Source organism: Hakea prostrata, chromosome 3 (genome assembly GCF_041222555.1).
Source record: "Hakea prostrata isolate BN-2017 chromosome 3, UWA_Hpros_2, whole genome shotgun sequence".
NCBI classification, from domain to species: domain Eukaryota; kingdom Viridiplantae; phylum Streptophyta; class Magnoliopsida; order Proteales; family Proteaceae; genus Hakea; species Hakea prostrata.
The window spans coordinates 24,463,781-24,480,682 of NC_142602.1; the positions used below are offsets into that span (position 1 = coordinate 24,463,781).

The 16,902-nt window shown below is 39.5% G+C and overlaps 2 protein-coding genes across 3 annotated transcripts in view; both read left to right on the plus strand.

Annotated features, from left to right (window-relative positions):
• LOC149021815 (uncharacterized) overlaps positions 1-6,581 on the plus strand; it is a 35,766-nt gene extending 29,185 nt beyond the window's left edge. The window contains exons 3-6 of the mRNA XM_089149994.1: positions 1,409-1,649; positions 4,466-4,902; positions 5,441-5,653; positions 5,744-6,581. Coding sequence (XP_089006120.1) covers positions 4,485-4,902; positions 5,441-5,653; positions 5,744-5,916 — 804 coding nt within the window. The 5' untranslated portion in view covers positions 1,409-1,649; positions 4,466-4,484 and the 3' untranslated portion in view covers positions 5,917-6,581. The remainder of the gene's footprint in view (positions 1-1,408; positions 1,650-4,465; positions 4,903-5,440; positions 5,654-5,743) is intronic.
• Positions 6,582-10,223: 3,642 nt separating this feature from the next.
• On the plus strand, positions 10,224-14,468 carry LOC149021816 (uncharacterized). Of its 2 annotated transcripts, XM_089147192.1 has the most exons (5): positions 10,224-10,519; positions 11,951-12,403; positions 13,033-13,245; positions 13,346-13,537; positions 13,679-14,468. In XM_089147192.1, the coding sequence occupies exons 2-4, from the start codon at positions 11,971-11,973 to the stop codon at positions 13,534-13,536; spliced, it is 837 nt and encodes a 278-aa protein (XP_089003318.1). In that variant the 5' UTR covers positions 10,224-10,519; positions 11,951-11,970; the 3' UTR covers position 13,537; positions 13,679-14,468. The 2 variants fall into 2 exon arrangements, with proteins under 2 accessions (XP_089003318.1, XP_089003319.1); XM_089147193.1 differs by lacking the exon at positions 10,224-10,519 and having other exon boundaries at positions 10,825-12,403.
• Positions 14,469-16,902: the final 2,434 nt, after the last annotated feature.

Consider the following 16,902-nt stretch of genomic DNA (forward strand, 5'->3'; position numbering starts at 1 on the left):
TCATAATTCTTCACTTCATATTTCTATCTTTTCCAACCCACCTCCCAAAGAAAAAAAAAAAAAAAAACTAACTTCACTTCCACATTACCAATTTCAAACTTTCTCTTATTCTTCTTTCCTTACTCTTGTTTTCTCTCTTTCCATTTTAAACCCCACTTTATGTATTCTCTCTCATCTCTCTCTCTCTCTCTCTCTCTCTCTCTCTCTCTCTCTATTTCTCTATTTTTTTCATCCCCTTCCACTTTCACTTTTAGCTTTTGTTCCTTCAAAAAAAAAAAAAAATTATATATTTTTTAAATGTTATATTTTAAATTTATTATTATTATTATTTATTTCTTTCCATATTTGCATGCCCTCCATCAATCCTCTAGCAATACCCTTTCAAACTTAAACTTAGGTGGCAATCTCTTCTCTTTAGCTTTTTTAGGTCTTCTCCTTCTTTGCGTGTTTTGTGGGTTTCAAGTTATTAATTCAATGTTTAGGTTTCAAGTTTACATGTAATGCAAATTCTTTTTGGTTGTTTCTTTTTCTTTTTATGCAAGTGTAATATTAGTTTTGATCAATGCAATTCAAGTTTCATTAAGTTCAACGTTCTCAGTGGGATTTGTCTTTTGTTGGGTTTAGCAATTTCAGATTCGACTAAATCCAAATCTGGTTGTTAGGGTCAATTGGATTCCTTTTATTTATTATTTTGTTATTTCCTTTCCATAATTTTTATTTTATACCCCTTTCCCCCGATTAGTGGATTGTAAGCTATGGCAAAAGGGCCATGATCAAACACATCTTAGCTGCACTCCCCTTCATTTGATCCTGAGTTGACACTGGGATCACTTCCGTTTTATTTATCTTATTTATTTATTTTCTTAACTATTGTAATCCAATTATTCTTGTCTTTATTTACTTATGCATCTCTTTATTTTAGATGATGGATGGTTAGGCACTTTTATTTTTATTTCCAATTTTTCGTTAGATGCATGTGTTGGGACCGTTAGTTTAATTAATTAATTAAAAATTTCATCTCACTCTTGTTTTACTTTAAGAGAGTAAATTTTAGGTGGTATATCTCCCTGTGTCCGACCCATAGGCTGTGACCCATAGGCTGTAGCTACATGGTACCGTGCAATTGCAGTTATTTTAATTTCACAAACATTGCTTGCTTAGAAAACCCTTACTATCAGTAAGCATATTGGTTCTCTCTAGGTTTATAATAATTATGATCAGGAAAAGGAAATATGCTCACTCGTCTTACTATTTGTTGCATATATGTCGACTTAAACTAAGCTTTTGAAGTAGTTCAAGACTCTTTATATTGGGAAGATTCAGTGAGTTTTCATCTCTTCATCACCTATTAGTAAGTTTACCATTGGTTTGGTAAGTTAGTATGGCTTATACGTTACTACATTCCCAGGTTAAAAAAAGGGCATACCCATTGCATGAGGCTTCTGCATCTGCGGGTTTTGGGGTCATAATTGCTATGTTCTTTGGTAATACTAATCTTGCGAAACAGCTGTCCTAACCAAAGGAGGTGGAGGAGGAGGAAGAGGAAGAGGAGAGGAAGAATAAATAGAAGGAGAAGGAGATTAAGAAACACCAACTGCACTGGTTAAGAGCTAGCGCTGCTGCTTTCAGATCACCCAGTATTTTATCTGGTAACTTCTATTCATTTTACATCTAATTTTTCTTTCTAAGTTCTTATTGTGTTGAGGCTTGTCATCTACTCTGTTATGCTCTATATGATTTTTTTTCCCCTCGTAAAGATTCTACTTTTTGCGCTCTCTTCCTCTCTCTCAACTCAGACCAGGACCAAATTCACCGATGATCATATGGCTAGCAAGAGGTCATTAATTTGATACATGAACCAAGTTTTCCTTTGATAACAGAGAAGAGTCACTTCAACAGTGGTGAATCTTGTATCATCATTAATTTCCATTATAGGTCTCAGAAGAGAGGGATCAGATCGGTGAATTGGACTGGGATTGTCCATAACCAATAACAATTCTGGGAGATTTGTAATGGTTGACTGATACCAAGCCCCATAATCGGTAAGTTTTCAGATCTGAGGGCTGATTCTAGAATTCTTGGGTCTGATGGTTCCATCCAGATTGGAATCAACAGGAATTGATTCCGTGTTGAAATGTTGTTCCCATTCTTGTTATATAATATCAACAACACCCTTTCCATGCTAATCCAAGGATAATGATTCTGGCAGATCTGATATGACCGCTGATGCAAAGGAACCCTTGAGTTAATGAGTTTTCATATATGAGTGGTGATTCTAGGGTTCTTGGGACTTATTCCATCCAGATTGAAAATGGCAGGAATAGATACCATATTTTGAAATATTTTACCAATCTTATTATATAGGATTAAGACTACACTTTCCCATGCTAATCATGGGAATTGATCTTTATGGTGAGAAGATGCTTTCTTCACTATTAATTGAAGAGAAATCTAGATAAGTCTGTAAAGCTTTTTCTGTTCTTTGTTTATGAGATAACCCTGTAGATATTGACTATTTCATTTGTAGCACCAGTCTGTCCCATTAACCATTAACCTTAAATGAACAAGATTCTGAATTAGTGGTTTTCTGTGTGGTTATGTCTATCGAATATGTCTAGGGGTGTCAAACCGGTATAGGTAATTTTCAGTCCAGTTTAAGACCTTTTCTGGAAGTCCATCAATTATACACATTGGTTCTTGATCTCGAATCAATCCTCAAAATCGAGATTGAAATCACTTAAAAATCCATTGGTTGATTATCTACATATAATTGGTTTAGGGTGTCAATCTTCATCAGTCCTGAATTGATTGATTAAGCATTGTTTTTTTTTTTGGTTTGTATTTTGATGTGAATAATAAAAAAGGTTTAAAAAGGGCGAGCTAAGTGCTGAATTCTTCCGCACTTGCAGTTAAATTACTCCTTAATTGATTCTTAGTCAATCTGGTTTTAGGAGGATTTGTACATTTAGACCCTGTTAGTCTACCTATCTAAAGTCAAAATTGGACTATCCAATAAACAACTGGTTTACGAACAGTTTTAAACTGTAAAATCAGTGGCTTCTTCATTTGCATTATTCTGTTTTTGTTTTGATGTTGGATTCTGAGCTGACTGTGGAGGATACACTAGCGTTTGGGCAATTTATTTATTTACTTACTTTTCCTTGTTACTGGAAGTGACCTCCCTACTTCCATTGTATTGCTCTTTCCCACCACTCGTTGGTTTGTTCCTTATGTCTCTCTTCAGAGAAACCTCTCACTTGTTTTAAATAAGGAAAGAAGGAATTTCACCCTTTCATTGCTCATGTGATGCAGACCCCAAAGAATGAGGTCCAATATCCAGGATCTAATAAGAAAATCAACAAGTAGGGTTTCTCAAACTCTGTGGCTGGGTTCCTAGGGTTTTAGGAGGGTTTGCAGGGTGGGTATAGGATTTGGCTAGAGGTTGTACACTTGAGAGTATTTGAAATAAGACTCTGATCCTTTTTTTCAGATTCAGATTGAGCTCGTTGAGTCCTAGTTTTGGGAAAACTAGGGCATCTAGAGGGTAGTTGAGGGCCTTCGGGCTAGGGTTAGGGTTGAGCTCTAGATGGGGGCTTGAGAGTCTAGGAGGGGGAAGGATTTGGTTGGGGGGGGGGGTTGAGGGATATGGAGTTCAGGGTTTGGGGAAAAAGAAGGGATGCCACAAGAGATGGGAATGGTAGGGATGAGCACTTAGAGATTAGAGGAGAACAATTGCTGAAGGAAAACACCATAATAAGCTGCCACAGGAGAAATCCCAGAAACCTAGTTGAACCCTCAGCCTGCTGTAACACCTCTGCAATGTTATTTATTTATCCAAACTCATCCGGTTTCAATCATAGACTATATAGATATAGCTTTTATTAGACAATTCTACTAGTATTCAATTTTGAAATAGAAACAAAAAAGGACTTCTATCCTAAGTCCTAACTAGGACTCTTCCTTATCTCAACCTAGGCTGACTCAAATAATAAAACAAAAGTAGGACTAGTCTCCCAGTAAAATTCCAAATTTAACTAGACCTAATTATGCTTGAGTAGGACTGCTCAAAAATACAAAATTGTCCCTATGTTGCCCCATTGGGCGAAACTTCCTGAGCTGCTGAGTAGTGCTGCAGGGTGCAGGCCCTGGGCCTTCTTTTGGCCCTTATGGGCCTTGCTGGCTTGAGTAAGACTGCCCCAAAATTGCCAGAATACTCCTGGTGCCAAAAATATGCTTTAGTGCAGCTGGGAAGTGCCGTGGGCTGCTGTTCCTGCATCATCATGTTAGCACAACTGGGATCTTACCCATGTGTTGCCTCATAAGTCAAGAATCAACCATCAAATAATGCCAACCCTCCCCCCCCTCCTCTCAAACACCCTAATTTGTTCTATTCTCTCCCAATGTTGATACTTGATAGTACATGTGATATTGAATAATCTGACAATGGTCAATTTAAAATGTGAAGTGATTCTTGCATAAGTGACATGGAAAATATAAATAGCAAAGAAGAAGCCAGAGATGGAAGAGCAGTCACCCGTGACTCCACAACAAAATCATCAGGTCACTCTGATAGTTTTGTACGTGGCAGTGCAAGTCGTAAGGCATCATCAGTGTCGGGACATACATTTGGAATTATTCCTCTCAATCTGCATCTTACCCAGAACATGACTACTGGTGAAAGTAGCAACAATAATAATGACCAATACCATAGTTTCTCATCATATGCAACTGGAGCAAATGCCAATCCCTACAATCTCACAAGAAGTGCTTTATCGAGACCTTACGGTACAATGTCAAATGAAGCAGTCCTAGTCGGTCATGCAGCTGAGAGCTCTACTGGTTCAGTTTCTAGCACACTCAAAGCGGGTTTCCATGGTAGCAATGGTTGCCAAGCTCCTCCAGGTAAGCAAAGAATAACCCATGACATTTTAATATGTTAAATGGTAATCAACTCTTTATTGTTCTTTTGGGGGGGGGGTGTTGTTGGGGGTGTCCGTACTACCATAGCATGCACTAAATCATTTGCCCAATATTATAATAAGTTGTGCATTGTTTCCTGAATAGTGTGATCAATAAGACAACTGAAAGATTCAAAATTTTGCACTTCCTTTTTTATGGGACCAAATTTTGTCGATTTGTGGGTACTAAGGTCCCCAGTCTACATGTCAATTTCCATCTCAAATGTATATTGCTATGTTGCAAAAAGGCTTTGAAAATCGAGTACATAGATCATTCTGAAATTTCATTTATTGCTAATGTGAACTTAATGGAGAGATTGAGTTTTCAAATATATTTGTTTAGTAAAGAACTGCAATAATTTATTTAAAGGTGCCATTGAGGTTTGATTTTTTGATTATTTTGTATAACCTCTAGTGTGTAGTAGTTGGTATTAATTAGCTTGTGACAATGGTAATGGTTTACAAACTTATCTCTACTGCAGCCAATGATGAACCCAAGCTAATTGAAAACATTGCTGATATGTTAAGTCCAGCTGAAGTGACACATCTCCTATTCGAAGGGCACCATAATGAGCATATTGCTTACCCATTTCTCAATCTGAACGTTGTGAGTAACATTTCATTGACCCAAGGGAACCAGAATGATAATAATGTTGCAGGTCAACATCAGTTATCTCGTCATCCTCAAATTACTGGTATCACTTTATCATCTCTGGATAATATTAGTTTACAATATGTCATTTCTTCAGTCATGCTTAGTTAACTTTTTTGTTTTGTTTTTGCAGATTTGAGAACAATTTGCATGTGTTGTCACCAGGATGTCACCAATGGGAATGCAGCTGTTTTACAACGACCATGCGGCCATTTTTTCCATAACCATTGCTTTCATCTTCAGCCTGGATACTTGAAGTATCTGTGGGTCAAGCACTGCCTTTTCTGCCATCTAGAAAATAATTAATGAAGGCAACTGAGATGGCTTTTCAATCTGGATTGTGCTTCTCCTTCATTTCATGTTTTTTGCTTATTTTTCATTTAAGATAACCAGTTTTGCTTACTAGTTATTAGTGGTTTCTGAATCAGTCTTAAAACCATTTTGAATACATAGCAGTGGCTTGGAAGCTTGTAGTTTGTGAATGAATTATTGTGTGGTTTAATATAAGGCAAAGTTGTGTTATTTTATGATTTTATCAAATTAAACTCCTTGGAATTTGGTTGCTTGTAAATCCCTTAAGCTCACCCACCTTGCTTTTGCGGATGACCTTATGATCTTCTCTAAGGCTGACCACTCCTCTATTTCTTCTATTCTTTCCACTTTATCCTACTTCGAATAGGTCTTAGAGTTAACTTCGAGAAATCCACCATCTTTCTCTCGGGTAATTCTGACTCCTTGCGAGCCTCTCTTCTTCAGTTGTTTGGCTTCAATCTTGGCTCTTTCCCGGTCTCCTACCTTGGCCTTTCTCTCATCCTTGGTAGGCTCACCCGCCACCATTGTTCTCCTATGCTCGATCATATCCAGAGGAAGCTTCAACTTTGGAAAGGCAAGCTGCTCTCGTTTGCCGGTAGAGTGGTGCTTATCCTGCTGTTCTCCAATCCTCCTACCTTTACTGGTGTGGTATTTTCTCCCTTCCCAAATCCATCATCGCTTTTTGGAGTCCTTATTCTGTGCCTTCCTCTGGAAAGGACAGGAAGTTTCCCATTTCTTGCACCCTATCTGTTGGAAGGACATTTGCCATCCAAAATTTGAAGGATGTCTTGGAATTTGCCGAATTCTTGACATGAATTTGGCCCGTCTCATGAAACTCATCTGGAAGATTGCCTCCAAGCATGACTCTATTTGGGTTTCCGGGTCTATTCCTACCTCCTTAAGTCTGATTCTCTTTGGACTGTCCCTCCCCCCTCTAACCCCTCTTGGATCTGGAGTAAGCTTCTTCTCCTCTGTTGTCGTGCTCTCTCGGCTATTTCTGTCCGCGTTTCCACCGGCTCCACTACTTTCTTTTTGCTCGATCCCTGGCATCCGATGGGTATTTTGTTCTCCCTCCTTGGCCCTGGAACTGTTTATGATACCCGCATCCCTAAAATCACTCCCCTCTCCACCTTTATCTTTGCTGGCTCTTGGTCTCCTTGCCCCCACCTAGATCTCACACAGGTGTGGAATTCCCTCCCCCCCCCCCTTTCATCCACCGCCATCGATCGCATCACATGGCTTTACCCTTCTACCACATCCTTCACCACTACCTCGGCCTGGAACCTCGTCATATCCCCCGCCACTCCCTCACCCTTTGGAGAGCCCTCAATCTTGCTCTCCCAACCCAAGCATTTCTCATTAGCCGTCACATTCCCGCTATCCCCAATTGTACCCTATGTTGGAATAATTCAGAGGACCTTGACCACCTTTTTTTTTGTTGCCCGCTTTCCCGCTTAGTTTGGACCCTCGCTATGGCCTCCATTTGGCCCAGATCGCGACGTTCTCTTGGTTTTGCCCGAGATTGGAATTGGATCTTGTGCAGTTTTGCCGAGAATTCTATATGCGACCTAGTAGGTAACCTTGTCTTTGCCGCCACTGTCCATCATCTTTGGTGGGAGCGTAACTTGCGAAGATGGATTTCCAAATCTAGATCTCGAGATAGGATTTGGAATGCCATCTATTTTGACGTTTCTTCTCGTCTTTTATCTGTCCCCCACCCCCCTGTTGTTGACTCTCCAAGAAATAGGCTTATTGTTAGTTCTTGGAGTCTTACTTCTTCTTTTCTACCCCTTTGACTGGGCTTCCCTTTGTACATGTGCTTTCAGTAATTTGTTTTTATTATTCATCCCAAAAAAAAAAAAAAAAATTTGTTAAAGGATGAGTAATAAGAACGCCTAGGATGACTTCCTATGTTTGACCTCCTCTGTAAAATGATCCAACTTATGAAAGGTAAACTCCTTTTGATGTGCTATGACGTTTGAGTTGATCAGATCAGCTGTCCAATCCTTCTACATCTATTGGTGTGGCATCTATTGGATCCCTGAAATCCTTATCTAAGCCATGAATCCTTATTTTGTTCTTTCCTTTGGGAAGAAAATAAATCCTTTAAATTTCTCCATCCTCTAAGCTGGGCTATTATCTATTTGCCCCATGGTTGTCAAAGTGTCCACCTAGGTGATCGCCTTTGCTCCTAGGCCGGTCGACCTGGTGTTGCCTTGTCGCCCTGGCGACGCCTTGTTGCCTTGCTTGGTGCTGCCTTTGTTTTCGTTGCACTCTATGCCTTGCCTCACCTTGTCGCCTTGACAACCATGATTTGCCCAATATGGAGACTGGTCTTCACTTTCATAGAATTTGGGATTCTACTAAGGAGGAAGTAGCAGATTCAAAGCATCAAAGTGAAAGAGCTCCCCTAGGGAAAGGCAGGCCCTGACTCTCCCGGCCGTCCCAATCATTGTGATTGGATATTGTGGGTGTTCTCAAATTGTTGTGGAGACTCTCCTCCCAACTTGAGTCTATCCAGGTCAATTGGCTCTATTCTTACCTTCTCAAAAGACTCCAGTTAGGCAATCGGCGAGTTACCAACTCCTCATAGTTGTGGTGACTAGGTGATCAAGAGCGTTGTAGAGAGTCAAAGTTCAAGTCGACAACAAGAAGGCAAGTAAGCCATAGAGCTCCTTGACCAAAGTGCTTGGATGCCTAAGCATGCCTAAGTGATGTCTTGACAACTATGCTTCTCCTGGGTCTACAGCAAAATTCTCCTTAGTCCAGTAGCCCTTGAGTCTACCATCTCCAAGATCATTAATGGGACATATACCTCCATCTAGCTTGATCACTGCATCCTTTAGGAGTCCTCTTCTCCACATTCAGTGCCTGTTCGGCTACTCTACTATCCTTTTTTCTGTATTCTCCATCATCATCTCCCATGGTTCATGGTGCTCTTCTGCTTCCACCTAGTGGTCTAGTCTACCTAAGGTTTGGGCCTCCCTCCCCCTAAACCTCTTTATCTGCCAAGGTCTCCTGGCTTCCTCTCTTAATGGCCTCTTTAGGATTCTAGCTCCCACCTTCCCTTGGCACAACCTTGTGTGGTTTAAAGCCCACATTCTCTGCCATGGTTTCACCATCTGAAGAGCCTTAACCTTTGCCTCCCATCCTGTCCTTTTTCCTCCTCTGCCAGTTGCCTCTTTCACCCTCTCATATTCTTTGCTACAATGGTAAGAGGACATCAATTATTTTTACTTTTCTTATACCGTTGCCTCTTCTATTTGAAAAGGCTTTGGTTTTTGGTTGGTTCAGTAGTAGGAGATCTTTACACTTCTCTAGGTGGTGGCTTTGGATGAGCATGTCCTTTACCTGCACTATCCATGATATTGCAGGTAAGCTTGTGTTTGGTGCAATTATCTCTCACATCAAGATGGATGGAGCAGAATCGTTGTAAATGGATCTCTAACTCCCTTTCTCTTGATATGATTTGGTGATCCATCAACTTCAATGTTAACTCTAGACTTCAAACTTTTCCTCATGAATCTCTTGTTGATTCATCCAAGGAACAAGCATATTGTTGTCTCTTGTGGTTTCATTTATATATTCCTGTTTTTCAGTCTCCTACCCCTTTATCTTAAGGCTTGTGGTTTTGTTAGTACCCTCCGTTTCCTTTTCTTTCCCTATTTATCCCTCCCACCTGTATCCTTTTCCCTTGGCTCACAGTTTTGGTAATGAATTATTTATTCACCAAAAAAAGAAGATGGTTTGGTTTTGGTTTCTACCAATAACATCATGAACCAAACCATACGGTTAACCAAAACCACACCCCTTTAACACACTTAACATTCCCCCCGCCCCGGCGCTCCCCCCCCGGCGCCTGGGCCGGGGGTGCTACATTGGTAGTTTGGTACTCTTCTCTTTCCTTGTCTGATTTTTCCTCATGCCCTCCTATGTAGAAATCATTCGGTCATACCTCATTATGCTGCTTGCTCAGAGAGTCCTCAACCTAAAAGTAGAAATTAAATTAAGTCTTAAAAATCCCCCAAGACTTGGATGTCTTGGTTCTCTCTTGGTTCATATCTCACACTGCGGGTTCAGAGCAGGGTCATAATGTATGCAGCCTCACCCTGCTCCCACTGATACGCTGTTTCCAGACCCAAGCCTATGACAGTTGGTCACAATACAACAATCTTTACCATTGCACTGAGACTCTTCATCTTGGTTATTTCTAGCTTTGTAATAATTATACTTAGACAAAGGAAATTTAGTTACTGGACTCACTATTTTTTTCCATATATATATATATTGGAGAGAGAGAGAGAGAGAGAGAGAGAGAGTTAAAAAAAGGAGTATAGCTTCTGAATGGTCTTTAAGACTCTTCACATTGGAAAGTTTAGGTGAGATATTTATTAGCATTTATAAGATTCATTCATTTGTTAAGGCCAACGGCATATGCGTTACCATATTCTCCGTGATTACTAATTAATATTACAAAAGCAGATGCCTTTACCAAACGAAGGGAGAAGAGGAAGAATACCTTGGAGCCGAGGGATACAAGGGAGCAGCATCAACAGCACGGGATAGGAGATAGAGCCACCGATCCCAGAACGCCTAGGTATTGAAACGAGTAACTTTCATGTTTTCTGATGTTATTTTTTCCAAGATTAATTTTCTGTGAGTTTCATCATCTACTCTCCCTGCATCCTCTATATGGTTTCATTTTATTTGCTTTTTTGTTTTCTTTTCCTTGCAAAGATTCTACGTTGTCGATGATGGTATAGATATTGTGCTGACTGAGATATCATTAATTCGATATATGGACTTAGTTTTCCATCTATAATGGAGAAGGAAGAATCCCTTTGACAATCATGATGTACTGATGTGATCCTGTGCCATCATTAATTCCCATTTTCGGTTTTGAAAATCAGGAATCTGATCGCTAGATGATTTGAATCAGATAGCAATTGTTCGTTCCCAGTGATGATTCTGGCAGATCTGATATGTTATGGAACCCTAGAATTGACCAGTTCTCAGATCTGAGGGCAAATTCTAGGATTCTTGACGCCAATCCTTGGTTCTGTCTTAAGAAACATTGATCGGACTCCTATTATACCGGATTAGCAATGCCCCATGCTAATCAAAGTGCCACTGTTTTTTGGGTTAGAAGCTTCTCCCTTCACTAAAGTGAAGAGAAACTATATCATCAATATATCATATGGGTATAAAGTCTGTAAAGTGTTTTTCCCCCTTCCTCTTTCGTGAGATCAGCCTGTAGGTATTGACTATTTGACTTATGACACCAGCCTATTCCGACTTTAATGGTTTCTTGTGTGGTAATGGTCATCGGCAATGTCTAGTGTTGTCAAACTAGTGTCTGGTCATATTCTATTAGTTTAATGGTCCAGTGCTTTTTTGAAGATTTATGACTGAATTCGACCATTATACAAATCCTTGCTCAATGGCAAGATTAGCATTGGTTAATGATTCATTGGTTTGTTATTGACCTTTAATCATTTTGACTAATCAATATTTATTTGTCCTTAAATTGTCAGCTAAGCATCGTTTCTGTTTATATTTTGATGAGGGATATTTATATCAATCCTTACATCAGTCTGATTTTAGAAGGGTTTGTGCATTTTTACCTAATTCGTCAGTCTGTTGGTCTAATTAAAAAAAAAAAGAACGGAAATCTAGGTTGATGCTTGTGCACTCTCCCATTCGGCTCTCTTTTTCTATTTATACTCACATTCAATGACCCCTCTGATCCCTCTATGTAAATCTTTCTTGGCACCACTCACCGGTTTGTTCCCTACACTACTTGCTCGGGGAACCCTCTCCCTTGTAAAAAGGAAAGAAGAAATTTCCAACCTTTCATTGGTCAAATAGCACAGTGGGGGATCTTACCCATGGGTCTGTCTCATAGATCAAGATTCAACAATGTCTGAATGCCAATTTTTCTTCTTATGTTTTGATATTGTTCTAATCTCTCCCATTTATTTTAAATGATGTCGATGAATCTAATAGTGATCAATATAAACTGTGTAAGGTGATTGTTGCATAGATTACATGGAAAATTTAGACGCCAAAGGAGCCAGAGGTGGACGAGAACTCATGAATTACTCAACAACAAGATCATCAGGTCACTCTGTTACTGTACCTGGCAGTAATGCCAATCTATCAGCAGCAGCAGCAGCAGCAGCAGCACGAAATGTATTTGAAACATGTCTTCTTCCTTTTGACCTTTTTGACCTTAATCATACTTGGAATAGGACTACTGGTGAAAGAAGAAATAATGTGAATGTCGAGTACTACAGCTCCTCTGCTTATGATACTGCTGGAAATACCAATTTTTGTTGCAAAAGTGTGTTATCAAGGACCTACAGTAGGAAGCCACGTGAAGCAGTGCCTATTGATCATGTGGCTGAGAGATCAAATGTTGCAGGTTTCAGGAAGCAAAAAGTGTTTGACTATGGTAGCCATAGTTCCCAAGCTGGCCCAGGTAAGCAAAGACTAGTCCATGACATAAAGTTATGCTACTATTTTTATTGTTGTGCGGGAATTGTTGTATACGTTCATATGTGTACTGAGAAATGTTACCCCTCCATGCATGTAGGGAGAATTTACCCATCCCCGCATTCCCAGTAATATATAAATATATAGAGGATCAACATAGTTGAGGAGAATAGAGAGTATCAGGGTGGAGAGAGTAAGTAGACATGCACTATTTCAATAGGTAGATAATTTTGCCAGTGGTGCAATATGTTGTGTAAAGTTTCCCTGAATTGCCTTTTCAAATAAGATTGCCACATTACTTGTTAAATGACGACTGGATTTTGTGGATTGGTAGATCCTAAGACCACTTGCTTGCATGTCAATTTTCTTCCCTAATGTGTATTGCTATGCTAGAGAGTGAATGAGAGAGGTTTCAAATATATTTATCTACTCAAAAAAAAAAAAAAAAAACATATCCCAGTTCATGAGGCTTCCACTAATCTAGGGTCTTGGAGTGCCAAACTAAAGCAGCTTTCAGGTTTGATTCTTTGATAATTTTGTACAACCTTCCATGTACAGTAGTAGCTGTTAATTAGCATGTGATGGTAGTGATGGTTTTGCAAACCTCCAATGCAGCCGCGAAAAAACTCAAGCTAATCGAAAACATTGCTGATACCTTAAGTCCAGCTGAAGTGACACATCTCCTATTCCAAGGGCACAAGAATGAGCATACTCCCTACTTATTTTTCAATCCTAGCATTGGAAGTAATGTTTCATCAACCCGAAGCCACCAGAATGATGTTAATGTTGTTGGCGATCATCAATTACCCCCTAGTTCTCAACCTTTCGGTATCACTTCTTCTTCCTCTGTGAATAATGTTAGTTTGTATGCATTTCATTACTTCCTTGGTCATGCTTTAGCTAACTTGCATTTGTTCTGGTTTTGCAGATCTGAGAACAAGATGCTTATACTGTTGGGAGGCTATCTCGAATGAGAATCCAATGGTTTCAAAACGGTCATGCGGCCATTATTTCCATATCAATTGCTTTCCTCTTCGTCCAGGAACCACGAGAGGTCAGCATCTCAGGGCCATGAACTGCGAATTCTGCCTGCTAGAAATGCATAATGAAGACAAGTGAGGTGGTTTTCAAGATGGAGATGGGTTTCTCCTTCTCTCTCTTTTTATTTTCATTGAAACTCATGAACCATTTTACTCATTAGTAGTTTCAAAAGGGTCATGCGGCCATTATTTTCATATCAATTGCTTTCCTCTTCACCCAGGAACCAAGAAAGGTCAGCATCTCAGGACCATGAACTGCGAATTCTGCCTGCTAGAAAAGCACAATGAAGACAACTGAGGTGGTTTTCAAGATGGAGTTGGGTTTCTCCTTCTCTCTCGTTTTTATTTTCATTGAGACTCATAAACCATTTTACTCATTAGTAGTTTCTGGGTCAGTCCGTTTTAAGTTGAACCAATTTCAAGTACATTTTAGTGGGCTTTTTTTTGTTGAGCAATTTAGTGCTCTGGGGACTTTCAGTTTGTGAACTAGTTATTTAGAAGCTGTGTTGTTTTGTCAAATTAAACTCTATATGTTTCTGGTAAAAAAAATACTTAGGACAGTTTGAAATTTGATTGTTGTGGTTAGAGACTTATTATTCATGTGTGCCCGTTGTATCTTCCTTTATCACTATTAGCTGCCTTTTTCATGCAAATTTGCCTTTCTTCATCATGTTACTTCATGTGGACATGGGGGTGCAAGTTTGGTCCTTTCAGTCCTCCCTAAGCCTATGCAAGCCTAAACAAGGCCTGGTTTGATTTTTAACCCTTTATGGAGGGATATTGTTGAATTTTGTGAAAAAAAGGGTTATTATCTGTTGTTCAATTTTGAATTTATTATAATTTTAAGACTAGGTTAAGTGTTAGTTTAATCCAAAGAAAGGACCAATATTTGGTTTGGATTATATGGTGTGGTTCTGGTCTTTATTATTCAATGTGGTTTTGATTTCTCTGTGTGGTGAGAATTTACTGGTCTTTATTATTTGGTTAAGTATTAGTTTAAACGGATTTATAACACATTTTCATAAACCTACTTCACTTCTTTGCACTTCTTTGATGTGGTGATGTTGGATTCTATTAGGAGTCTAATAAGGTTGATAGGAGAAATTGAGACATCAGCTCCTATAGTCTACTCCACTTTTTTAAAGGGCTTGAGATCATGGATCAATAAGCTATTCTATTACAATCGTTTCTTTCAACAAATGATGATAGCCATTGATAAGGATTAAATATGGAGGAGCTGAACAATGGACAGCAAAGACTTCCTGTTTGATGATTCTAACTATGAAAATGGAGTGAAGAAAGGGAACAAAATGCTAACAAAGCTGAACCGTGCCTCTTTTCTGTTCTTCCATTTCCTTTTTTGTTGTGAGCATAAAATCATTTCTTGTTGAAAAACAAAAAGCATCAGTCAAAAAATAAATTTTATATGATTTTCAATTAAACCAGCAGTTTATTGTTTTTAAACCAAATCGAATTGGGGAAAAGACCTATGAAATCATAAGTCAAAACGCATCATGTTTTTGAGGTTTTGTTCTATTCAATTCTAATCGATGAGTTTTAGATCTGGAATTTGATGTCGGTACCATTTTGATACCCTTAGAATCGTTTTTTGTATACTCCAACTTGTATGGGAAATACCACTGGGGTGGTGGTCTAGTGGTCCCATGCTCACTCCCAAGTGGCTTGGTAAACCTCATGTCCTAAGTTCGAATCCCCTCTACTCCTTTGGTTCTTGCATTGGATAGTTGTGTGCTCCAAGGAACGAAAGTTCGCTGCATATCGCGACCAACGAACCTGGCTATATGGCGAAATTTCGCCTGAATATCGCCGAAGGTTCGCCTGGATAAGATGAATCCCGCGACCGCGACTGGTGCATGTTGGAGGGTTACGCCGAGAGAGAGAGAGAGGGAGGGGGTTTGAGGCTTTGAGCGCAGTGTAGTGTAGTGTTGTCAGATCAGACGAATATTCAGGAAGGGAGTGAGCATCAAGGGCGTGTTGTTGGTTTAAGCGAGTGGAAGGAAGACGAAGACGGCAATTACCCCAATCGAACTCACCGATTATTTCCGCGCCGGCCGGGAAGAGGTCCGACAAGGAGGATGGATCCCCCCCCCCCCCCCCCCCAGAAGAATCTAAGAAATGAAGCCGAAGAATCGTTAAGGTAACCCGTGTTGCGAAGGGCGTTTCGCTTGTTTCGCTGATGATCGGAGGTTGAAGATGAACCCAAAACCTATTATTTGAAGATTGGAAGTTGAAGATGAACTGAAAACCTTGTTGTTTCACTGATGATCGGAGGTTGAAGATGAACCTGAAACCTTGGGGTGACGGTGACAAGCCAGATTTCAGAGATTTTTTTGTTGATTTTCGCTGATTCACCGGAAAATCGGCCACTTCCGGCGACTAGTGGAAAGTTCGTTTCGCCCCCTGGTCTCGGTTTGCCGGGGGGCGAAACAGGAAATATCCTTCCATGGTGTGCTCTTTGGCTTGGGCATGAGTGCTACCGACTACTGTGGACTATACTAGGCCTCCGGTGAGGCTCCGCTGACGGGGCCAATGCTTGCTCTGGTAGTGCACAGGGCTAATGCTTGCATAGGTCGCACTTGATAAATAGTCCGAACATTGCGTAGCGGAGGGCGCTAGGTCGCCGCTGCTGCATCCCTCTTTTGCTTACCCAAAAAAAAAAAAAAAAACATGTATGGGAAATAAATGAAAAAGATAAAACTTATGGAATGATGACAGTAATTTTAAATAAAAACAGTGGACTATTTCGTATGTGTTGTTCTTATGCAAAACTATTATTTAATATTTATGTGCTAAAAGACTGTTATTTGCTTGGAAATGGGCGTTTGATAAATCTGTTCTAAAAATATTTTTAGAACGCTATTTGAATAGGTTGGTGTTTGATAAACTCATTCTAAGGTTTCAACCGGGATCAATTTTATCGCTTTCATTAATGTTCTTTGGTAAAAACATATTTTTGATGTTCCCAAAAAAATATTAAAACAACACCACACTCCCACCCCCCCCCAAAAAAAAAAAAAAAAACCCCAACAAAAAAAACCCCCCCCCCCCCCTCCCCCCCCCCCAAAAAAAAAAAAAAAAAAAAAAAATTTACAAAAAAATACCAAACATGCCCTTCATTACTTTCCCTTTCTCAATACCTTACTCTTGTGTATTGCCAAAAAAATTAAGCAAATTACGTTATTTACATCTCTTATGTTTCATATATATACAAATAGTGCCCTTACTCTTAGAAAACTGGAAGCGATGATTCAACATCTACTATATTTTGAAAATTGCTATCTTGTGTGTCCTCTTTTAGGTTATCCTGTTTTGATTTTCTAGAGATGGAAAGGCAGGGGAGTGGAGGATGAAGAGCAACAGAGTCATTGTAGATTTTTCTTTTTTCCCACTTAAAATTTTATAATAAGACTTAGTAAAGGGAAAC